Source organism: Phocoena phocoena, chromosome 10 (assembly GCF_963924675.1).
Source record: "Phocoena phocoena chromosome 10, mPhoPho1.1, whole genome shotgun sequence".
NCBI lineage: Eukaryota > Metazoa > Chordata > Mammalia > Artiodactyla > Phocoenidae > Phocoena > Phocoena phocoena.
In genome coordinates, this window is record NC_089228.1 from 39,049,659 (window position 1) to 39,073,285 (window position 23,627).

General features: G+C 55.6%; 2 protein-coding genes across 3 annotated transcripts; both read right to left on the reverse strand.

The window, feature by feature from the left end:
• Positions 1-44: 44 nt before the first annotated feature.
• WDR6 (WD repeat domain 6) lies at positions 45-13,747 on the reverse strand. Of its 2 annotated transcripts, XM_065884549.1 has the most exons (7): positions 13,726-13,747; positions 7,746-7,904; positions 1,219-3,700; positions 1,030-1,113; positions 816-932; positions 599-717; positions 45-505 (listed from the first exon to the last, which is right to left on the reverse strand). In XM_065884549.1, the coding sequence occupies exons 2-7, from the start codon at positions 7,843-7,845 to the stop codon at positions 45-47; spliced, it is 3,363 nt and encodes a 1,120-aa protein (XP_065740621.1). In that variant the 5' UTR covers positions 7,846-7,904; positions 13,726-13,747. The 2 variants fall into 2 exon arrangements, with proteins under 2 accessions (XP_065740621.1, XP_065740622.1); XM_065884550.1 differs by lacking the exon at positions 13,726-13,747 and having other exon boundaries at positions 7,746-7,926.
• Positions 8,127-22,791, reverse strand: P4HTM (prolyl 4-hydroxylase, transmembrane). Its single transcript, XM_065884552.1, has 9 exons — positions 22,458-22,791; positions 22,160-22,241; positions 13,503-13,693; positions 12,547-12,643; positions 10,992-11,154; positions 10,247-10,432; positions 9,417-9,507; positions 9,098-9,221; positions 8,127-8,570 (listed from the first exon to the last, which is right to left on the reverse strand). The coding sequence occupies exons 1-9, from the start codon at positions 22,785-22,787 to the stop codon at positions 8,350-8,352; spliced, it is 1,485 nt and encodes a 494-aa protein (XP_065740624.1). The 5' UTR covers positions 22,788-22,791; the 3' UTR covers positions 8,127-8,349.
• Between the last annotated feature and the right edge of the window lie 836 nt (positions 22,792-23,627).

Consider the following 23,627-nt stretch of genomic DNA (forward strand, 5'->3'; position numbering starts at 1 on the left):
GTGAGCAGGCCCCATGCCCAGCATGCCGGCCACCGCGGGACATCTCAGTCATACCAGTTGTAAACCTCAAGGCCCTGGCCCCCAAGAGCACAGCGGTGGCCAAACTCAGGGCTCACGGGCCAGCAGTCCATGTCGGCCACATCTGCTACGTGGTACACTGTACTGTTCATAAAGGTGGGCTCACCATGCCCCAGACGCCAGAAGGTAAGCCGTTGGTCGATGGAGGCTGAGACCATGAGGCTTGGGCTTAAGATCTTGAGGCCTGTCACATGTGCAGCATGTGCACAGGAGAGAGAGTATTCTTCCAGCACTTGCAGCTGGGGCACCAGCTCAGCACCCCCCACAGCCTCTTCCAGCTCTGGCACCTCCACAGTAAGCACAAAGACGTGGAGGGAGCCATCCTCACTGCCACTGGCCACAAGATGGCCCTCACGTGTGGGCAAGGTGTGCAGGCTGTTGACACCACAGCTGTGAGCCTGGAGAGTCAGGCAGGGGCTGCCCAGCCCTGGGAAAAGATGGTTGTCACTACCCAGCTCAACACTTGGCTGAGTGCACTGGGAGGTGGGGGGACAGCCACAGTGGCACTCTAGCTACTCACGGTAGGGAAGCCCAGGGTCTGCTGGAGGCTCCAGGGCAGGAGAGCCATGGTCCAGCACAGTGGTGAGATCCCAGAAGGCCAGGCTGCCATCCGTGGCTGCACTGCACAGGAACAGTCTCCTGGTAGCCAGGAAAAGGCAGCTGGGTCAGTGAGGGGGATGGAAAGCAATAGGAGCCCCCACCAAACCCATGCAGGACCACCATGCAGCCCCTCTCACCGCCGCTGATTGGTTGCCTCGTGTGTGAAGGAGTGGACCTTGAGCACACAGCGCTTGTGGTGGAAGGTTTCAGCCAGGATCTGTAGCCGCTGCCCGGAGTCCTGCAAGAGAAAGAGCCTGGGGGGTGCAGAGGATGGCCCAGCTCAGAACCCATTCTAAACATCCTTACATCCTTTTCTTTTGTCTCCAGGCCCCCTGGGTCCTATAGGCTCACCTCACTGCCCCATCGCTACAGGCTGCAGCCACAAGGGGGCCAAGGCCAGGCCGGTCGAGCTCACACACAGCTAGGGACATGTACCTGCAAGGACAATACACAGCCATCAGGCAGAGCCTGGGAGCAGCGGCACAGGGCTTGCCCTGCATGCCCCCCCACCCCATGCTCCTGTCTGACAGTGCACCTCACCTGGTCTCTGGGTCCACCTTGATCATCCGGTGCCGATTGCGCTGCCGGTCCCAGTACTCATCCAGCCGGTGAGACGAAAGGTGCATGACATGGCAGGCAAGGTGGCTTGGGGTGCTGGGGTCTGGGCTGACCATGATTGTGAAGCAGTGCATCTCAGCCCTGCCCCCCGCAGATACCACATGGGCAGTCAGGCCAGGCCGAGGATCCTGAGGGCCACCTGGGGTGCCAGTGCCCCACACAGCCACTGCACGCACCGAGGAGATGTGGTTACAGACAGCTGTAAGCGCATGGGCTGAGCCTGTGGCTGTGGGGAGTGCCAGGATACAGACGGTGGTGTCCTCGCTGCACGTTATCACAATGTCGATCAGGCCAGGGCCCTCACTACCGGGCTCCAGGTGGTCAGGCTGCATGAAGCTGGGCACCCCAAATTCAGGCCCCAGGGTGACGGTGCCCACACGCTTTACACAAGTGATCTCACGGCCATGTAGGCTCTCCCGGAGAATCACATGTGGCCGCGTGCAGCCACCAAGAGCCTGGTACAGCATGACATCCCCATCCTTAAGGTAGGCAAAAGCCATAGCTGCCTCGGTATCAGAGAAGGCCCAGGAGCGATGCCCTCCACCACAGTTGATAATGTGCAGCTTCTCATGTGACCGGGGGCTCCACACCACAAACTCGTTGGCGTGGAAACCCAGGATGACCATGCTGCCATCAGCCACCATTCGGAGCCCAGCCACCCAGTTCATACCTCGACAGGATTTTTGCCTTAGGACTGGCTGGAGTTGGCCACCTCGCACCAAGAGCTGGTAGTAGGCACCATCACGCCCTGTAGTGTACACGTAGCCACCATGGCAGGTGACTGAGGTTACACCCTGTTTCCCATGCAGAGAAGGGAGGGTGGACACAGGGCCCCACTCAGCCAAGGTGTTCTCACTCCCACCACTGCCACTACCCGTTCCAAGTGCTCCAGTACCAGCCCCAACTTTGCCTCCGACCCCAAGATCCTTGAGCAAATCTGGTCGGGAGGGGAACAGCAACACGGAGCCCCGGCGGTCCCCGCACACCAGGAAGTCGCCCGGGGGTAGGAAGGCACTGCATGTGTGCCATCTCTGCTTGCTTGGAGGTAGGAGGTACCGGCAACGTTCCTTGACGAAGATGGCCTTGCCAGAGGGCGCAGCAGAGATCTCTAGGCAAGCCACCACACCACCAGGGCCCGATGCTAGCAAAAGAAGCTCCTCGTAGCCACGCAAGGCCCAGCTCAGGCTGTGCGCCTTCCCATGGAACAGGGTCAGGTCCACAGCTGCAGTTGGAGTGTTGATGGGGACAACCTTGACATGACCTTCCCCATTGGCCATGGCACACAGTCCGAAGCCCTCAGGACCAGGGGCTGCCTCCAGGAGGCAGTAGGACTGGAAGCACTTGTCCTCCAGCAGCTGCTCCCAGCACTTGACCTCGAGGTCATAAAGGTACAGGGCCCCTGTATCAGTCACTGCCAGTACTCGCCATGAGCCAGCCAGCGTCACAGCCTTGAGGGCACCTGGCCTGCTACGGGATTTGAAGCAGAGGGTGGAGACCCCCGAACCCGGGTACCCACGCCCCATCAGGTGCCATAGCCGGATGCCTGAGTCATCGCCCCCAGTGATCACCCAGGCCTGTCTCTCATGAGCAGCTATGGCCCGGATCCCACGGCCCTGGTGGCCCCGAAAGGCCTGGAGGATTTCGCCTTCGTGGCTCCATACCAAGCAAACGCAGTCTTCTCCTGCACTGATAAGGTAATTTTCTAGGAGCTTGACCTGCCATACACGGGCACTGTGCCCAAAGCAGTGCCCAATATTCTGCACCCGACCCCCAGGCACCCGCAGGTCACCCACCTTCCAGATGCGAACACTTCGGTCTTCTGAAGCTGTGGCCAACAAGCCTTTGCTTTCCAGGTATGACATGCTGAAGATGACACCCACGTGCCCACTAACCCGTCGGTCGGGGGCTACTGGCTTATTGTCTATTAAAGCAGCTGCTGGGTACCAGACCAGGAGCTGGTTGGAAACGGCACCCGCCACTATGGTCAGCTCCTTCCAGGTATCTCCAATCAGACAGGCTGAGGAGAGGGTGCACCTGTCCGTGCAGGGCACGTCCTGCAGCATGCACCCTACCACAGGGTCATACAGCACCACTGAGTTGTGGCCCAGGGCCAAGGCCATGTTCCCCTCAAGCCAACGGGCATCCCAGATCCAATCAGACATGTTCCACAGGCCAGAACGCCAGAGCTCCCGGAAGCGGCCCTGTCCCCAGCCAATTTTCACAATTCGGAGTCCCTTGCTCCCAAACACCGCCACCATGGCCTCCGAGTCAAGGTCTCCGTTGGGCTCTGGTCGCACTCGGAACCCATGAATAAGATAGTGGCCAAGCAGGTTCTGCACTCGTTTCATCATCCGCAGATGTCCACCAAAATCCAAGGTGTACACCAGGACATCTGGCCCCTCACCTGGACAGAGGCAAAGAGCCGCATCAGAACCCCTCACCTAACTCTGACGAGCCATGAAGAAGAGACGGAGCAGGGAAAATTCTCAGTATGTAGCTTATGAATATATTAGGTCACTCAGTCCTGCAGGCTTGAACCTGGGAAAATCCTTGGTCTCACCTTCAGCTGTACCTTCAGTGCTGACTTTCTGATCCCCTCATCAGTCACCCATCACATTCAATTCAACCATGAATTCCTCAAACTCAGTCTCCTCCTCACCCCACCTAACTTCTCATGCTTCAGACAGGAATCCTCTCAGCTTTAGTCCTCAAATCCTTGGCCTCATTTACCTCTACATGCATTCTTCCCACTTCCACCTCCCCCAGGGGAGAGGCAGACCCAGTAAGTCAATCTTTCCACCTTGGGTCCACAGCAGAACCCCTCCTGATTTCCAGGAGCTGTAATGTGGTCCAAAAAAAAAAAAAAAAAAATTGCAGAACATCGATTATAAACCAGACAATGAACTATATGCTGCAGTAATGAATAAAGACCCTGCTCCTGTGGATTAGGAAGACATTAAACAATATCACACAACAGATGGCTAAAAAATACATGAAAAGATGCTCAACATCACTAATTATCAGAGAAATGCAAATCAAAACTACAATGAGGTATCACCTCACACCGGTCAGAATGTCCATCAACAAAAAGTCAACAAACAGGGAATTCCCTGTCGGTTCAGTGGTTATGACTACACACTCACTGCCGAGGGCCCGGGTTTGATCCCTGGTGGGGGAACTAAGATCCCACAAGCTGCGAGGCATGGCCAGAATAAAAAAAACATACAAATGAACGTATTTACAAAACAGAAACAGACTCACAGATTTCAAAAACAAACTTATGGTTACCAAAGGGGAAACGTGGCAGGGAGGCATAAATTAGGAGTTTGGGATTAACATACACACATTACTATATAAAAAACAGATAATGAACAAGGACCTACTGTATAGCACAGGGAGCTCTACTCAATATTCTGTAATCACCTATATCGGTAAAGAATCTGAGAAAGAATGAATATATGTATACGTATAACCTAATCACTTTGCTGTACACCTGAAACTAACACAACATTGTAAATCAACTATACTCCAATAAAATTAATAAAAAACAAACTATGCTTACAGGGTGGGGGAAAGAGTAGGGGGAGGGATAGATTGGGAATCTGGGATTGACATGTACACACACATATTTAAAATAGATAACCAGGGGCTTCCCTGGTGGCACAGTGGTTAAGAGTCTGCCTGCCAATTCAGGGGACACGGGTTTGAGCCCTGGTCCAGGAAGATCCCACGTGCCACGGAGCAACTAAGCCTGTGCACCACAACTACTGAGCCTGCGCTCTAGAGCCCGTGAGCCACAACTACTAGGCCCATGTGCTATAACTACTGAAGCCCGCACACCTAGAGCCCGTGCTCCGCAACGAGAAGCCACCGCAATGAGAAGCCCTCGCACCGCAACAAAGAGTAGCCCCCACTCACCGCAACTAGAGAAAGCCTGCGCGCAGCAACAAAGACCCAACACAGCCAATAAATAAATAAATTAAATACTTTAAATGAATAAATAAAATAGATAACCAGGGGACTTCCCTGGTGGCACAGTGGATAAGATTGCACACTCCCAATGCAGGGGACCCGGGTTTGATCCCTGGTCAGGGAACTGGATCCCACATGCATGCTGCAACTAGGAGTTCACATGCCACAACTAAGGAGCTGGCGAGCCACAACTAAGGAGCCCTGGAGCTGCAACTAAGACCCAACGCAACCAAATAAATATTTTTTAAAAAACAAAGAAATAGGGCTTCCCTGGTGGCGCAGTGGTTGGGAATCCGCCTGCCAATGCAGGGGACACGGGTTCAAGCCCTGGTCCGGGAAGATCCCACATGCCGCGGAGCTACGAAGCCCGTGCGCCACAACTACTGAAGCCCGCGTGCCTACAGCCCACGAGCCGCAGCTGGAGAAAGCCCGCGCGCAGCAACGGGGACGCAATGCAGCCAAAAATAAATAAATAAAATAAATAATAAATTTAAAAAAAAACAAAAAAACAAAAATAAAACAGATAACCAAAAAATATATAAATAAATATTTTAAAAAGTAATAAAGTAACCAACAAGGACCTACTGTATAGCACAGGGAACTCTGCTCAGTACTCTGTAATAACCTAAATGGGAAAAGAACTTGAAAAAGAATACATACATATATATGTATAACTGAATCACTCTGCTGTACACCTGAAATTAACACAACATTGTTAATCAACTATACTCCAATATAAAATAAAAATTAAAAAATAAATAGGGACTTCCCTGGTGGTCCAGTGGCTAAGACTCTACGCTCCCAATCCAGGGTCCCGGGTTCCATCCTTGGTCAGGGAACTAGATCCCACATGCAGCAACTAAGAGTTTGCATGCTGCAACTAAGAGTTCTCATGCTGCAACTAAAAGATCCTGCATGCCGCAACTGAAGATCCCACATGCAGCAACGAAGACCCAGAACAGCCAAATAAATAAATATTAAAAACAAACAAACAATATCACACAAGTAAACTACATAGTTATAATTGTGGTAAGTTCCAAGAAAGAACTATATAGGTTGCTTTACAAATATAAAATGGGGGGGGTAAAAAAAAGGATACAAAATGGGAAAGTCTACTCCAGTGGTTCTCAACAGAGGGGCAATTTCCCCCCCCCAGAAGACATCTGGTAATGTCTGAAGACATTTTTGGTTGTTACAACCGGGAGTTGTGTGTGCTACTTGCATCTAGGAGTGGAGGCTAAATGATGCTGCTATACATCGTACAATTTAGACAGCCCCTCACACAAAGAATGATCTGTTCCAATATATCAATAGTGCTGAGACTAAGAAACCCTGGTCTGATCTGACCAGACTGTGTGAGTGTCTGGGGAGGCCAACTGGAGGACAAAACATTTAGGCTGAGGAATCAGGGATCAGCCTCTTCTCCTAGACCACCCTCCCCTCCTACTGAAGCCTCATAAGAATTCCCTCTTTCACACAAAGTGACAAACTCAGTCTTAAAGCCTTTGGCTTGCTCACCCTCTGCCAGGAACCTTCTCTTCTAGTTTACTTCTGCAGTTCTTCAGCTTTCTGCTTAGCTATCCTCTCCTCCAGGAGCCTTAGGAGTTTAGCTCAGTGTAGGAACCTTGGGCTCCCAGAGCCCCCACACCACATCAAAATTGGGCCATCCCTCGCCCCATCCCCCACCCCCATACATCCATCCCCGTTAGGATTGGTAGCAGCTCACTCAAGGCTTGACAGCCAGTGCTCTGCCTTGGGACCCTTATCAAACTCAGCAGCACCATCATCGGTCACTAGTGGCTTCCAGTCGAGCCTCACCGCTCCTCAGGTCTCTGCCGCCTCAGATCCCTGGCCTCTGCTACCCGAGCCGACCTTCCTCGGAGGGGCATCGACATCAGACTTCCTGGAACCCAACCATCTCGGGAGAGACCTCAGCCTCCGCACTGACCTACTCAGAAAGGTCTCGTCCTCAGCTTCCCGCGACCCCATCCTGGTCAGAGGCTCTTCATCTCCACCTTCTAGGTAAGAGCCTCACCCGCCGCACCCTCACACCGGAGAGGCCACACCCCCTTCTGGGCCTTGCCCACCCCCGAAAGGCCACGCCCCGGGCTCTGGACCCGCCCACGGGGGGCCTCATCGCCGACCTACACGCCGAGCCCCCTCAGGAGAGGCCCAACCCATCGAAGCGGCCACAGGCTTCCCTCATTCCCTTCCCCTGCTCCCGCCGACCGCGTTTCCCCGCTCCTTTTTGCCGTCCCACCCGCCCTCTCCGCGTCACCTGCAGTTTATGAAAGGCCTCGGGAGCCACCTCAGTTTTTTGTTTCCTGGACTCCTCGGACCGCGCTTCAGCCCCGCCATCTCCGGGCTCCCGCCCGCCGCCCGTCCTCCTACTCGGGGCATCCCTTTGTTCTTAAGGCCGCTCCCCAGGCGAGCGTTCAGTTTCTTCTCCGCTAGCGCGCGCCTCAACCAAAACTCACCCGCCAAAAGCCGCTCCCCCACGCACTCCAGACCCGTGACCGGGAGGAGAATGAGCTCCGAGGTTGCCCTCGGCCAAACGTAGTCCTCGTGAGCGTCCATGTCAGTCCCAGAACCGCTGCAGCTGCCACGGTCAAGAAGAGAGCCGAGCTCTCGCGAGACGAGCCTTCCCGCGCGCCTCGCTGCAGCTCTACAGCACCCGTAGCAACAGGTAGCAGAGGCAGGGGCGCCTGCCGCCGGGGCCCAATGACGACGGCCCTCCGCCCCACGCCGTCCGGCTGGGATTGGCGGGGCCGAATCGCCCTCCCCCTCACGTGACGTCGCAGCATGCACCCGGCCGCGGCGCCCCGCCCCGCCCATTATGCCTGCAGCCTGTTCCGAGGTTCTCGGCCCTGCAGCTCCAAGCCGCGTAGTTTTATTTGTTGGGGAAGCACGGGGCTGTACACAATAAATAACATGGATATAGGAACTGTGCCCTAATCGCGGCTGGAGGTGGGGATGGGGCAAGACATCGGCCAGGCCTTTGGGCTGCAGCTGGACAGGGGTAGGGCCCCCAACCTCGGGCAGCAGGCGACCTGCGGCTGGGGACCGCGACGGACACTCCCCTCAGAGTTCCACGCGAGTGTCGCGGTAGGCCCGGTCCAGGGCCCACTCCGGCTGCGAGTCGGCGCCACTTTCGCGGGCCAGGCGCGCCATCTCCTGCTGGAACAGTGCCTGCCGCGCCCGGCTGGGGTCAACGTTGATCCAGTTGTTGGCGATCCACTTAGTGCCACGCGTGACCAGGCAGCCCCCGTGCAGCGAGTAGTCGTCCACGTCGCCCACCCAACCTAGGAGAGGAGGATGGTGTGAGCAAGGGAGGGGACCAGAGAGAATCTAGGCTGGACTGAGCTGAGCTTGTGGGCTGACCTGAGCTTGGCCTCATATTGCCCAAGTGCATGGCAAGGGTAGGCCCAGCTGTGCACACCTTCAGTGGCAATCATCTAGCCACAAGGCCTCCTTGGGGGCTCAGCATCTTTCTCTAGCGAATGCCTTATCAACACCACTGGCTCTCTGAAATCAGCTTTCTTGCTGCCCGGCCTGTCCACAGCCCTTCCCAGTCTGGGCTACTAAGGTGCACGTGTCCCCCGCCCCAGTCAGCTGGAAGGCTAGGGCATCAAGGAATGACAGGGTTCCAGAAAGCCCAGGAGGCTGCACAGGTACAGGCTGCTGAAGTCACTGAGGATGGTCTTTGGGAGGCACTAGGGGCAAAAAAACATTTGAAGGGCAGCCAGAAACAGCTCACCAGGGTGGCAACCAGGGCTGGGTAAAGGGAAGCTTCCCTCAAGGCAGCCCTGGCCTGGCCACAGGTCCTCACCTTGCCCATCAGGCAGGTAGTTGTACCAGAAGACTGCTGTGCCCTGGCGGGGCTTGACACGCAGGTTCCCCTTGTCACAGTGCCTCCGAGTGTCACGGAGGTCAACATCATCCTGAATCAGACTCTGTGGGCAGCAGAGTGGTGGGGTTTTCAAGCTGCCCTGACTGTATGGCCAGGAGCCTAAGAACAGCCAGTCAAAGGTGGCCAGAGGGAAACCAGTCAGATGTCCCCAGGGGCCTCATCCCAGGTCTGGGGGGGTATGTACTGTTTGCCCAAGGCCCTGCCATCCCACCAGAGTAACAGCCCGGTTGGCCCTTACCATTTCGTCATAGGTTCTGTTGTCTGCTACAGGAAAGACAGTCTCGCCCCCACCGGTGACGTTGTTCAAATAAAACAGCACTGTCATGTAGCTGTAAGGCAGGGGGACTGTTGAGCAGGTTCCCAGCTGTGGATGCGTCCCAGGGGCTTACCTGTGGGCAGGATAAGCTGCCCAGGTCCCCAAGGGCCAGAGGGGCAGGCTGGGATCAGTGACAACAGGGCAGGTCAGTACCGAGATGTCCCTAGCCCATTCTTCTTCCCACAAACCCAGTCTCTTTCTGTCAGTCACAATGTTTTTTATGGCCAAGATCACAGGTGCAATTAGCTAAATTACATGGCCCTGACCAAGGGCCAGCTGGGAAAGGTAGGCTAGCAGAAGCAGCAAGATCATGCAGAGGGCTGGTTGTGACTAGAAGGGGCTGAGCCAGAGCAGCCACTTGAAGAGGAGAGACCTGCCACCATACCTTGGCAGGGGAGGGGGGCATAGCTTCAAAGGGAGAAGCTGAGGTCTCCAGCAGTGCCAGCAGGATCAATAACCAGGGAGGGAGCGGAAAGAATCAGGGGTCCAAACTTGCCCCTTGCCTGAGAGCTCTGGGGGCGGCTTTCAGTGTCTGTGGGTACCTCAGTCTGGCCACTGAGACAACATGACCACCCCTTTTGGGCCACTTGGTAAACAACCTGAGGGGAGAGATGGGGGTATCCTCGACCAGGATGGCCCAGCACTCTCCTGGCCCCATACCAAGGGGCAAGCCCACAGGGCAGGGCTGTGCTTGTGTCATCGGGGTGCCTGGTCTGGGAGTTGAAGACAGCCCTCAGGTGGGAGGTACTTGCCGGCAGGAGGTCTCGAAGGGTACAGACTCATTGGCTACCAGCTTGGTATGGGAGCAGATGGTCTCTGGGTACACAGGCCCGCTGTCCACATGGGCATGGTAGTGGCCTCCCTCGCCATACCGCACGACCTGCAGCGGCTCGCTGAGCTCCACGATCTCAGGTGACAGGCGGGTGAGGCGCAGTACCCTGGTGGGCAGCAGGCATTCAGCTAGGCAGCCCCATGCCAGGTGGCACCCTGAGGGAGCTGGCAAGGTGGACCCTGGGCCTGCCACAAGCTCTGCCCCTATTTCCCCTGGAAGCTCCTTAAGCCACCCCAGACTGGCCCTGTAAGAGCAGGAAGGGGTTACTCATGATGAGCCCTTCTCCCTGGATGCCAGAGACATCACTGGGTGGGAAAGATGAAATCTTCATTAAGTTGGGGGAGGGGGAGACACTCCCTCCAGGAAGGAGGCTGTTTATCTAAAACCCCTGGCTGCTCAGGGGCAGGGGGTCCTGTGGACAGAGATAAGAGATCACTTCTCTAATTAGCAGAAAACAAACATTCACTCTGTTTCTAATCCCAAATGTCTACTGTTTCCCACAATCAGGGCTAATTTGCTTTTGTTAATTGTCCCCTAATGAGTCCCAATCCTGGTCTAACAAGTGGAACTTAATCCTGAGTTGGTTAATCAATTCCGTTTTCTCAGTCTCAGCTAAGGACTTCTATGGGGGCCCTGCACCAGGGAGGACAGCCTCAGGTGCTCACCTCTGGCGGATGGCGCGCATAACGTGGTGGGCACCTTCGCCCTGGTAGAGCCACGTGTGGTGGCTGTTCCGCACCAGCTGGCTGGACTCTGCCTTGTGGCTCCTCATATACTTGTGAAAGTCGCGAAGGTCCATGTTGGAGAACTCCTGTCGGCTCAGCACTCCTGCAGAGGGCACCCATCATTAATGCCCACCAAGCCCATGTGGGGAGGGCATAGTGGGGACGCTGCACCTTCCTACCTACCCCTGGCCTCAGGCACGGGGGGACCATGTGCACCTGTCCCTCAACCTGGACTCAGGTCAGATGAAATTGGCCTCTGTCACATTAGGCCCTACGGGAAGACCCAGAGAAGCTCATTTCCTCAGTTTAAGCCCTGATTTTGCCCCCAAAAGGATGAAGCCCAACCCCCATTAGACTGGCCAGAGAGCAGGGTCTCCAAAGGAAGCTTAAGCCATATGGCCAGGACACTAGGCCAAGGACTGCCCTTGGCCCTCCAGCCTGGCTCTGTAGAGCGTGATGGCCACTCTCTGGTCCTGTAGAGGGGGAAGAAAGAGAGCATTCAGTGTTGGGTTTTGTCCAGGGCCTTCCACACTGTAGGGTGTAAGCTGGGATCGGTCCCCAGGAGTTCCTTCGTGACCTTGGGTCTCATCCTGAGTGGAATACACCTGGCCAGTCCTGCCCGCTGGGTAAACCAGTCTACCTCAGCAGAGAAAGCCAGGCCACTCTCCCAAATGAGAACACTCTCCCCTGTTCCTGCTCAGCCCACAAAGCTGGGCTGTATCCTCTTAGGGTTCTGGAAGAATAGCTGGTGTCTTTGCTACATGTTATCCTGGCTGACCAACTGACACACTTCCATGCTTCGGCCCAGATTTCTCTGAGGGTGGGAGCACTCGAGGGCTGTGAGTCTGTCACGAGCTCTGCACATAGGGGCAGTAGCAGCACGATGCCCCTCCAGCCACAGGTCCCAGTCAGATTCTTCACTGTGGGTTCACCAGCCACAAAGCCATTCTTCCAAGTCCTATTTCCTCAACTGGTCCAGAACTTGGACATGAGGGTAATAACTACACCTCAGAAACTTCCTGGGGGTTATTACCAAAGGCGAGGGTGCTTACAGGACAGCACTCCTGCCCACATGACCCCAAGCAGTTAGCATGACTCCAGGGGGGCAAGAGGAAGGCAAGGGGGACCTTGGTTAGACCAGAGAGGCCGACTGCTAGGGCAAGACCGTGTGCCTGGCTGGAGAGAGGCAGATGCCAAGCTGACCTCACTGTTCCTTTGCTCCCGCTATACCACTCTGCCCTCTGCCAGCCAGCAACCATACCTCCTGTACCCCAGATGCTGCCTGGTGAGGTCAAAAGAGCCTCCAAGAACTGCCCTCTAGACTGTCACCAAAGGGAATGGGAGAGTCTAGCTACTGCCTAATTCCCAGGGGTAAGGGCAAGGCTGGATCCTCACCTCCTCATCTCTGGCTACTCTAGAAGCTGGGCATAGAGGCTACCTGGCTTGGGGGGCAGGAGGCTCACAGCGACAGAACTGTGGCAAGGTATGAGCTCACCATCACCATCAGGGTCAGCCTTGATCGCAGAGTACATCTCCTGAATGTTCTCTGGAGTCATCCACCGTCCATTTCCCAGGCGAGTCTGGGCCAGGACCTAAAGCACAAAATGGTGCCTCAGTGGGGTGGCCCCAGTGATGGAGAGTCACCAGAGCACAGACAGCTGCCTAGTTCCTTCTGTAGGGCTGAGGGTTCAGGTGATAGGGCATGGGTGAGGACGAAGGACAGAGCCCAAGGTCCCTGAGCTGAAGTGAGGGTAGGCAGAGAGGTCTAGAGGCATCTGGGGAGGAAGCCAGAAGACAGTCAAAAGACCTGTGGGCCATGACCATTCTCAGCCCTGGTGGGACTGTGGCTTCCATGGGGAACACTGTCAGCCTATTGGAGGCAGAGCAAAGGACAGGCCTGTGTCCCACCCAGATACCCCAGGTGAGGTGGGGGAGGCCAGGGCCTGGGTGTGAAAAGGGAAGAGGCACCATGGGGAGGCCTGGCCAGTGAATGACCACCAGGCCCCTTAGGAAGATCGGGCTCCGTGAGGCACTCTATATAGGCAAGGGACCCTGCACCCCACCAAGACCTCTCTCAGAAGCCTGGGTGTGAGGGGCATGCAGAGAGAGATGCAGACTTCTGGCTTCCTCTGAGCTGCCACCCCATCCACCATGAATTCTGTGGGGCTCCCAGCAACAGCAGCAAGGAATCCAGACCACAGACAGCACACCACCTGGGAACTGTCGCAATAAATGCCATCACCTCCAGGTAGATTCTCCTGCCATCCTCTGGGGTTCCCAGGGCAGCAAGGGGCTCTCTAGGAGGGAAAGTGGACCCTGGGCATGCCCAAGTTGATCTGAGGTGGCATCTGACTCTTGGGGCCGGGGCCGAGCAGTACAAGTGACCTGGCCACCAGAAACAATTTTGGGCATTCCCACCCTGGTGCCTACTCCAGGCCCCAGGATCCCAACCTCATGGAGCTGCAGGCGACCATCATGGTTTTGGTCCAGCAGCTGGAAGAGGTCCAGCTGGCTGATTTGCATTGTGCCCATTGCTTCCTCATACTCTTCGGTGGGCAGGATCTGGCTGCGTTGTAACCCCTTCATCTGTGCCAGGTGGATGATGAGCCGACACTCCTCATCACTCAAGAAGCCAGGGATTTCTGCCAGAAGAGGTGGGGTGGGGGGTGAGGCCAAGAACCGGGCCAGGAAGCTGATGCACCAAATAAATACCGTCCTCTCTGCAGGGTTCTTGGGGTAGTCCCTGTCCCCTGCTGGTCACCAAGTCAGGAGGACTTCACATCTGCTCTAGACCGTGACCCCAAGGTCAAGTTGTCCTGCAAAGGTTAGCCAGCGTTTGGAACATGGGGCCTCTCTTTTTGATGCTGAGAGCACACAATTTCCAGGGGAGTCCTGGGAGGTGAGCCAGAGCAAAGCTGGGGATGGGCTAACCCACCTTGGAGTGGGACCAAAGGCCAGAGGGTGGACCTAAGGGGTGGAGGGGTGACCTCCACTCCTTACTGGGTATATATTTTAAAAGGGCGGGGGGAATGTTGGCAGGTTTTTGCTTTCATTATTGCTTTTCAGCATTGTTCAAATAAAAACAAAGTGAATACATCCAGCATTCTAGGTCTTGCCCTCCATTCTCTTGCACAAGTGGGTGCTGGTCATCCGTCCACTACTGAGTTGCCCAGCGCTGGGAGGTCAGTGGGGGTCACTCAGTATTTTAGCAGATGCTCTGAGAAGATGCCCCAGTGTCCTTTGCTTTGGGAACAAATGTACACTGAACGCCTACTCCACGCCTCTAAGCCCAAGTAAAGGCCAGTCGGGCCTGGGGCTTAGCTCCAGTGGCTGGATGACCCCACACCAGCTCCACAAGCAGGTCAGTGGAGCTGGAACGCGAAGCTCACACCTGGCGAGCCCACATCCCAGTGACTCCAGGCACTTCCAGGGCTGGAGCCTGGGCCTTGCTTCATTCTCTTGTTCCTGGGAGAGAGGACTTCCTTTGACGGGGCACAAGAGGCCCACACAGGAACTGACTGGAGGAAGGGCCATGCCGCCACTGTGACCCTTCAGAACTCCTGCAGAGTGGTCTGCCACTTTTCTGGGTTATTCTCTCAGCATGAAGTTCCAGTCATTGCCAAGAGGAAGGGAAATGGCCACTCGGAGCCAGGATTGGAGCAGTTTTTAATAGTAATCACAGCAGATCACACTTAGGGAGCACAGACTCTGTGTCCTGTCCTAAGCATGTCATCAACCCCGTAATGCGTATACTCGTCCTAGAAAACAGGCCCCATTAATTCACCCTTCCTCCCTGAGGATCCCCCAAGCACAGAGACATCAGCAACTTGGCCAGGGCCCCACAGGCTGTCGTACTCCAGAACCCAGGCTCACAGCCAGATTCAGCTTCCATAGGTAGGTGACCCAGATGTGATGACACTGAGGACAGGACAAAAGCCACCCCACCCCACCCCCACCTCTGGCCTGCCTGATCCCCTCAACCTGTCAAACCCAGAAAGGGTATGAGCCATCCACTGGGGGATCAAATTGCTAATCACCAGTCACCTCCTGATCATTTAAAAAGATAAACAAACAAGAAAAGTAAACCAGAAAAAGAAAACACAGGCCCAGGTTTCTTCAGTTTATTAGGTGCCAGTCATTCACAGGCCCAAAGGAGATGCCACCCTCTATACAGCCCCTTGCCACGTGCTATTCAAATGCAAACAGCCCAGGTCAGCACACTGGGGCCTAACCAGGTGAGTCTGAGCACATGGAAGCTGGGCAAACATTGGCTCCTGGGGTGTGGGTATAGCCCTTATAAAGCCCCCAACCTCAGTGCACTGAGACCAAGGCAGAGAAAGCAGGTGATGGATCAAGGGCTGTGGCGGCTGGTGGCACTGGTGGTGCTGTTGGGTGACGGTGGGGCAGGGGCTCCCTGGGGCCCCACGCGGTGCATGGTCATTCCCCAAGCCATGGCGCTGTGCCACGACATTGGCTACACAGAGATGCGGCTACCCCACTTGCTGGACCATGACACAGCAGCCGAGGCCAACCAGCAGTCAGTCAGCTGGTTGCCCCTGCTGGCCAGGGAGTGCGACCCTGATGTGCACCTCTTCCTCTGCTCCCTCTTTGCCCCGGTGTGCCTCGACAGGTAGGGCAGGGGCTCCCAGGTAAGGGTGGGGGCCTCTCCTCAGCCAGGGCCTGCTCTGGAAGCTCTTCACTAATCATTGCTGTGTACCTATCACTGACAGGAGGATGAAGGATTGTTTTGTCAGGGTGTTGCTGGCAGAGAGCGCAGATGCCCATGGGACACAGGAGACATAGGCAGGGGACTATCAATGGTGTGCACCCTTGGTCTGGATCCACGAATCAACAAGGGCTCTTAAATGTCAAGGTAGGGCAAGTGAGCAGCCCGCTCTAGGCTAGGGGCTGAGAACCCCTCTCCAGTGAGGTGTGGCAACTCTGTCTGCCCAAAGGATCCTGGCCAGAGATGGAGCCACGGCTCATCTGGTGGCTTTTTCTCTCAGAGTCCAGAGATTGCAAGGCTGATTCCTCTTCCCCAGCCTAACCTACCCCGTGAACAACAGCTCCCTCAGTTTCTTCTTTGCAGAGCCAGGGCCCTTCCTAGAGCCTCAGGGTGACCATGCCTGTAGCAGCAAGAATGGGCTCCTTCAGAAACTGAGGATTGGGCCCCTTTGCTCTTGGCCAACCCCAGTCCTGGCTAGAAACTGCAGTGTCCTGCAGGCCTTTCAGGACAAGAGGGAGGGCCCTGCTTTCTCCCTCCAAGATGGGGAGTGAAGGCCCAGAGTGCAGGGCCCCTCCCACAGCCCTCTCCCAGGCACTAGGCATCCACCAGAGCTGTAGGGGGAGATGCGCTGCAAAGGTGGAAAGCAGCCTGGGCCAGGGCAGGGGTGGGGCTGGGGATACAAGACAGAAGGGCTGGGAGACCCAGGGCTGAGGGCTAAGATTTCAGCAAGCAAAGGAGCAAGAAGCCCAGCTGCAGGGCTGTTGCTAGGTGACCAGGGTGTCGTTGCCCAACAACTGTGGAGTTTCTGGCCAGGCCTAGAGCTAGGAGCACACAGAGGCCCCAGCTTGGAATCCAGGAACCCTGGTCCTGAGCACCCGCTGCCCCTGACACTTTCCCTGCCCTGCAGGGTCATCTACCCGTGCCGAAGCCTGTGCGAGGCCGTGCAGACCAGCTGCGCCCCCATCATGGCCTGCTATGGCTACCCCTGGCCAGCCATCCTGCACTGCGGATGCTTCCCCGCCGGCCACGGCCTCTGTGTGGCTGCCATCTCCAACGGCTCCCGCCCGAGCCGCCCACGTGAGTCTCTACACAGCTTCTAGGCTGGTCTAACCCTTTCTCAGCCCCACAGGCTGCACCCCACCCTTTCAAATCACAACTCTCAGGGATCAGGTAACTGGGTCTCTCTGGTGGGAAAGAAAAGGGATAACCCACAGCGGCCATCCATCTCAGAAAGGGTAAAGAACAAGGGGAAAGTGGGAGAAACCCCTGCTGATGGCTCCCCTCCTCCACCCGGGGTCCAGGGGGAGCCTCACTCAGCTCCTCCCCCCAGTGCTGCATGCCAGCTGCAGGGACTGTGAGTTACAGGACACCAGCTCGTCCAAGGAGGTCCTGGACATGCTCTGCGCTAGCGATTTTGGTGAGCCTCTGGTGCCCAGCACCCCTTACACCCCCTTACAAGTGGGTTCATTACAACTCCTGGCTTGGTGCTAAGACAAAAGAAAGAGGGGATACCCAAACATTATGCCTGATTAGAACTAAAAAATAAGTTCCTTTAATAATTGCTAAAAAAACAACATCCCAGGAGGACAGGCCTTCTCTAGGACCCTGATTCCAAGAGCAGAACATCAGACAAGAGGGTTTGGCTTACCAGGTGGAGGGGAAGATGGGGATACTCAGAGGGGCCAGGCTCATCACCTCGGCCCTCTGATCCCATTCAGCAGTGAAGGTTAGGCTCTCCTGGCGCAGTGGGTCATCCTCCGGACCCTCAGACTGCGACCTGGACTCACAGCTAGAGGTGCTGAAGGTGGGCCCACTGCCCCCTGGGGAGCTGGCGCCTACTCTGCGACGCTGGCTACAGCTGGATGCCACGTGTGTGTACAACCTCCTGCGCGGAAGGTATGCTGGGACCTACGTGCTGAGTGGGGAGGTGCAGGGTCACGGTCTGCTGGTAACCATGGCCTATGGTTGGAGCCAGGGCCACAGAAATCTGCAGCTGGCCATGTGCAGGTGGCATCGTCACCAGTGCCCAGAATAGAGTCAACCCAGGTGGGGAGAGCCTGGGACTTTATAGCCACAGCCTCTGCAGTGGCCACGCAGACCATGTGCTCCCCTGGACACACATAAAACGCTCTTTCTGCTGCCCTCCATGGATATTTGCAGACCAGAGTCCAGAGTAACTCCAAGGCTCACCCAGAACCAGCACAAGGCAGGGCAGAAGTCCACTTCTGTGGTCCCTCCTGGAAAAAGTCAGCTAGCCTTGTGTGCTGGGCAGGCAAGACTACCTTTCTGAACTTCCCAGACCTGGGATGCCAGCCTGGCTGATGCCCTGCTCCTGCCCACAAGCCCCAGCATCCCAAGTTGAGCCTCAGGGCAGGCACAAAGCCTCAGGCTATGCTCACCCAGGCACTATGCTGCTTGTCAAGCCCCAGACAGACTCAATTATATCTTCCTGACCTTTACTGAGTCCACAATCCTGCCAAGCAGCGGGCCTGTGGAACAGCAGGGCGCTTCATACAGAAAACTGCATTAAGCTGCTTACAAACCTGAACTAATATGCATACTACAATTCTTTCCCTACTTCTGCGCTCTGTCAAGAGAGCACAGTGGTCTTATGTAACTGCTTTATTGTTTTTTTTAAGCTGAAAAAGAATAGGTCTGGAAATCCTATAATAAAGCAGTTATGGTTTTAACATACATTGTTTTGTGTACTGGTATCAATTACTCATTTACCTTAAATAGTTAAGAAAGTGGACTAAAACTCTTGCTGGCCCACTGGAAGTGCCCCCTGCTGCTCTTGAAGAGGGTGCCAAATAAGGAGGCACCTGCCCAGGGTGATGGTGGAGGCCACTCTGCACACAAAGACAGGTGCTGGACTGGCTGAGAGTATCTAGTAAACCCCTCCAGCTGGCCAATAATTGTCAGCAGTAGACTCTGGCCGCTGGACACACAGCCATATCAAATCAGGCCTCCCACACATGCAGCTAACCTTTAGGGGCAAAGACACAATTAACAAATAAATACAGAAGATAGTTTCCAATGATGCTAAGCGCTGAGAAGAAAACGGAGCAGGCTGATGCAACAGAGAGCCTGGAAACCTCTTGAGACCAGTCTGAGGTGGAGAGAGGTCTCTGAGGAGGCGAGGTTTGAGCAGAGGCCTGATGCGGGGGAAGGCATCCTCGGTGAGAGCCAAGTCTGAGCCTTCTGGTGGAGGGAACTGTGCATATAAAGGCGCCAAGGCAGGACTTCCCTGGTGATGTAGTGGTTAAGAGTCCGCCTGCCAATGCAGGGGACACGGGTTCGAGCCCTGGTCCGGGAGGACTCCACATGCCGTGGAGCAACTGAGCCCGTGTGCCACAACTACTGAGCCTGCGCTCTAGAGCCTGCAAGCTACAATGACTGAGCCCGCGTGCTGCAACTACTGAAACCCATGCATCTAGAGCCCGTGTTCCACAGCGAGAGGCCACCGCAATGAGAAGCCCGTGCACCCTGAGGGGTAGCCCCTGCTCACCGCAACTAGAGAAAGCCCACACGCAGCAACGAAGACCCAACACAGCCAAAAATAAATTAATTAAAAAAAAAAGGCGCCAAGGCAGCAATGAGCTTGGTGTCTGAGAATCAACAGGGGGTGAGTGAGGGAAGGGTGGTGGGAGATGAGGTCTGAGAGATGAGAGGGTCTTGGGGCACCAAATGAGACGTAGAAGTGGAATGGGAAATCATGGAGGCTTTTAAGGAAGGGAGTGATGAGGTCTGATCTGCAGTTTAAATACAGAATGAGTGTGAGGTGGAGGGGAGTGAGCCACATGAGAGAAAGCAATGTCCCTAGAGAGGTGACAGTGAGTCAGAACTGTAACACCTCCCTTCTGAACTGAACAGGACAACGGTCCAAATCCTTGGGAAATGCCTACCACAGTCAAGCAGGTATCCTCCAGGAACTCGGGGGGGGCGCGTTTGTGGCCCAGGTCCCACTTACCAAATGTCTCTAGGAACAAAGGTGGGAAACAGGAAATTTACCCCAAAGGGAGAGGCTGAAGGTTACGTGCGGATTTCCCTGTGAAGTGGTGGGGTTCCCTTCCACAGAGATGGAGGCACCCTAGGGTAAAACCCAGTCCCCTTGCCCCAGCTGACACCCTGAACACCTACCCCTTGAGCCCTGGCATTTTTGGTCCCTGATGGTGGGTCACAGTAGGGCAAGGTGTAATAGCGGGCCCATTCTCCTTGGGCCCTGCCTGCCTCTTTAGGGCGACAGTAGGTGGATGGACAGGCAGGCACAGAAAACAGAGACACTGCTCCTTCTTGGGGTGAGGCTTCCTTCTTTGGATTCATCCAACACCACATTCAGGAACTGCCCCTCCTTGGACACCCTCTCCCCTGTGGTTAGCCTGTCTCACAACTGGACTTCTTATAATCACTGACCTCTTCCTCATTTGTCTCACCTCATTTCACCAAGCAGCAAGCCCCAGGACTTTCTGAGTAAAACCTGGGACATCTTTCACCAACAGACTCAAAGGTAGTGTAAGAGTTTTGGAGGAAGTGAGAACAACAATTAGGAAGGTCTTGCTGCAACTGCCCAGTTCTCCTAATCATGCCCTTTGTAATTTATCTGCACAAACAGAAACCCATCTGATGGCTTAACCAGAATCAGTTTACCTTTTGTCAAATCTCTTCTGCTTCCCATAATGTACTCTTGGTGACTTCGGGTCTGTGTTTCTCATTCTCTGCTTTGTAGGACTTTGACGCAACAAGCTGCATGTTAGGGGGTTAGGGTTAGGGGTTATGCCTCATGGCTCACTTAACCTAACATATATCTGAATTAAGTATATACGGGTCCAAAAAGGCTGATAAGAGAAAGTACACCCACCTCAATGTGTCCGTCTCACAACAGTGGAATAGTAATGGGGAGAGTTGTTCCCTTGCCTGGATCACCTGTTCCTTGACAGCCACCTGGCTTCATCCCACAGCTCTTGCGGGTCTGTGCTCAAATATCCTTCTCAGGGAGGCCCACCCTGACCACCTTACTCAGTTTTAACCCCAGTTGAAATTCTGCCTTACTTGTCTGTGATCACTTATCACCATCTGACACACCATGCGTGTTTATTTGTCTGTAACCTCATTCGACTGTCAGCTTCAGGTGTTTTTTGTTTTCCTATTTTGTCCAATTCTGTATTCCCGGCACCTGAACTAGTGCTTTGCTCAGACTTCAACATTATGCAATAATAATAATAATCTTTTAGTGCCTTCCCTACAACAGGACTGACATCCTAATCTATGTGAAATCATTCTCACAGGTCTAGGCATAATCCCCAACCAGGGCCCTCCGCCTTAGGGTTAACAGCATGCGCTCAGATGCTCTGCTTTGGTTCCCAGTCCCCTCCTGAAAGCCCCTTACCCCTTCCATCCCCCAGCAGCCAGGAACACCTCAGGTCTGCAGGTAAGTGTGTCACTGAGGCTGGGTACCCAGGACTGGGGTGGGAAAACCTATCTTGGGCAAGGTCATGGGTCTAGGGACCCCCATCTTGTTGGTACTGGTAGTCTTTGAAGGACTTCAGGTCTTCACAACTAGCACGTTGGCTTTAGAGTGCAGGCTGTAGAGAAAGTCTGCCTTGTTCTAATCCTAGCTTCACCCTGAACTAGCTGTGTGAGCCTGGCCAAGCAACAGGGGCTCTCTGTGCCTCACTTTCTCACCCACTAGCCTGACAGTGGGACCTACACACATCTCATAGAGGGGTTGTGAGAATTAAATGGAATGATCACATAAGTCTAGCACATAACAAGAGCTAAGAAAATGTGAGCTATGATGCTGGTTCCAAATGAGGTCACCCTGGAAGGCTCTGCCTACTGTAATGGCTGAACACAAAACTCCATCCTAAGAAGAATCCCAGAGTGCTGGTAGCAAAGGCTGGTGCCCTTGTGGGGCAGGTTTGGGGGCACCAGCTTACCCACATTTGGACAGCCTGCTTATCAGACCCACTTTGGGAGTGGAATTTCCCCTCACAGGTCCTGAGATCAGCTAGGACCTGGTTATCAGTCTGTCTGACCCTCCCCCCATTCTAGAATGTGACAGAATTAACCATGGCAGGGAGCCTCCAAAGACAGTTTCAATGAAATGTTTAGACACTAGCTTCTAGATCACATTGCTCAGCCCTGTGATGGAAGGATCAGCTGCAGAGAGTAAGGGTCACAGAGGGGAGTGTGGAAAGGTCAGCCTGTCACCCTATATTGGAGATGGGGGCGGGTACCTCACTTGGGGCAACCTCTGGGTGGAAAAGAAAGGGCTACTTTGAAGCAGCCATTTTCAAAACAGTAGTCACGTGGTCAAATGAGCCTCAAGGCAGCCACCAAATCGTAGCCCCTGACCCTTCCTGGGGGTGCCCAGCGAACTTACCGAAGAGCAGCGGCTTGAGGCTGAGGGTTCGGATGAAGTGATCCCTGTCGGCGACCAGCTGGACCTTGCGCTCATACCCCACCTAAGGGAAAGCGGCACAGCGGGCAGCTCGGGCGCCAGGCCCCTACGTGCGAGAAAGGAAAAGACGCCCCGGCCCGGTGGGCGGCGGCGGGCGAGTGAGGGGGTGCGCGCGGCAGGCCGGGACGGCGCAGGGAGCAGCGTGGAGCCCCGGGCTGACTGCCGGCCGTCTCGGGCTCGGCGGTGCAGGGACTGGAGCGCGCCGCGGCGGAGGCCTCACCTTGATGCCCTCCAGCCGCGTGAGGGGAGCCAAGGTTGGCGCGGGCCCTGGGCCCTGGGCCCGGCGCTGGGGCCCGGGGTCGCTGCTGTCGTCGCCGTTGCTGTAGTGTACGAAGAGCAGCAGCGCCAGCACGTTGCCCAGGTACAGGTGCACGAACACCATCAGCACCAGGAAGTAAGCGCGCGAGCAGATGCCGCGAGGCTTGCACAGCGGCCGGACCGGTGTGTCCTCACAGTCACCCAGTCCCGCCGCTGCCCCGACCGGGTCGTGCTGGGGCGGCGCCCACTGCGGACTCACAGCCTCAGGCCGCCGGCCTGCCGCCGCCGCCATGGTGCCCAGGTTGCGCGCGCACCCAGGGGAGGGGCCGCGGGGTTGTCAGCACCACCGCCGCCGAGCCAGAGCGCGCGGCGGTCACCAGCAGGGGGTTCCTGGGGATCCCGCGCCCGCGCTGCACTCAAGATCTCCGCTCCTTGAACCCCGGCCCACACTGAAGTTCCTCTTCCCGAGCTGGGTTATCGTTAGGAGGAGATGCACACTCCCCAGGGCAGAAGCCGTCTCCCAAATGTAGATGCAGACAAGAGCAGCACAGTTACAGGAAACCCCACTGGTAGTTCCTCCGTTCCCCGGTTGAGACGCACTTCCCTCTTCCCGGAACAGTATGGTCTGCATTTTCTCGCTCCCAGGAGTGGGGTGGCAACAAGGAGGAGGCAGTGCCAAAAGATGATTCAATATTGCGGCGGGTTGGGGCGCCGCGGAATCCGATGACTGCGCACATTGTGGTGGCGTCGGACCCAAGGCATTCGGCACTGACACTCGCCAGTGTAGGCGGCCAAGAAACGCCTTGGAGGTCTGCTCTGCGGTCGGTCTGAACCTCCCGGGAAGGGCTGCAGGAGTCAGGTCTTAGGAAGCAACTGCCTGATGTGCGGGGTCGCATAGACTGGGGACCCAGTCTGGAGTGGTCAGAGAGGGCTTCCTGGAGGAGCCCTGGCACCATAACAGTAACCTGCAGGAATGCTGCAGGTGCTCAGGTTCACAGGAACACTCCTTGCCTCAGCGCTGGCACATATGAAGAGGGAGAAAGGGACATTTCCGTAATTGAGACACCAACGCCTCGGAGGAAAGTTAAACCCAGATTATCCCCAAATATGGATGTGGGAGGACATACCAGTG

Excerpts from the sequence above, each read along its gene's own strand:
- WDR6 (XM_065884549.1), bottom strand. The coding sequence starts at position 7,845 with ATGGACGCTCACGAGGACTACGTTTGGCCGAGGGCAACCTCGGAGCTC. Across the intron at positions 1,114-1,218 it reads AAGGTGGACCCAGAGACCAG|GTACATGTCCCTAGCTGTGT; the intron begins GTGAGGTGCACT and ends TTGTCCTTGCAG. Across the intron at positions 718-815 it reads GAGGCAACCAATCAGCGGCG|GAGACTGTTCCTGTGCAGTG; the intron begins GTGAGAGGGGCT and ends CCTGGCTACCAG.
- P4HTM (XM_065884552.1), bottom strand. The coding sequence starts at position 22,787 with ATGGCGGCGGCGGCAGGCCGGCGGCCTGAGGCTGTGAGTCCGCAGTGG. Across the intron at positions 13,694-22,159 it reads CCTCAAGCCGCTGCTCTTCG|AAATCCCTGGCTTCTTGAGT; the intron begins GTAAGTTCGCTG and ends CTCTTCTGGCAG. Across the intron at positions 9,508-10,246 it reads CCCTTCGAGACCTCCTGCCG|CTACATGACAGTGCTGTTTT; the intron begins GCAAGTACCTCC and ends CCTGCCTTACAG.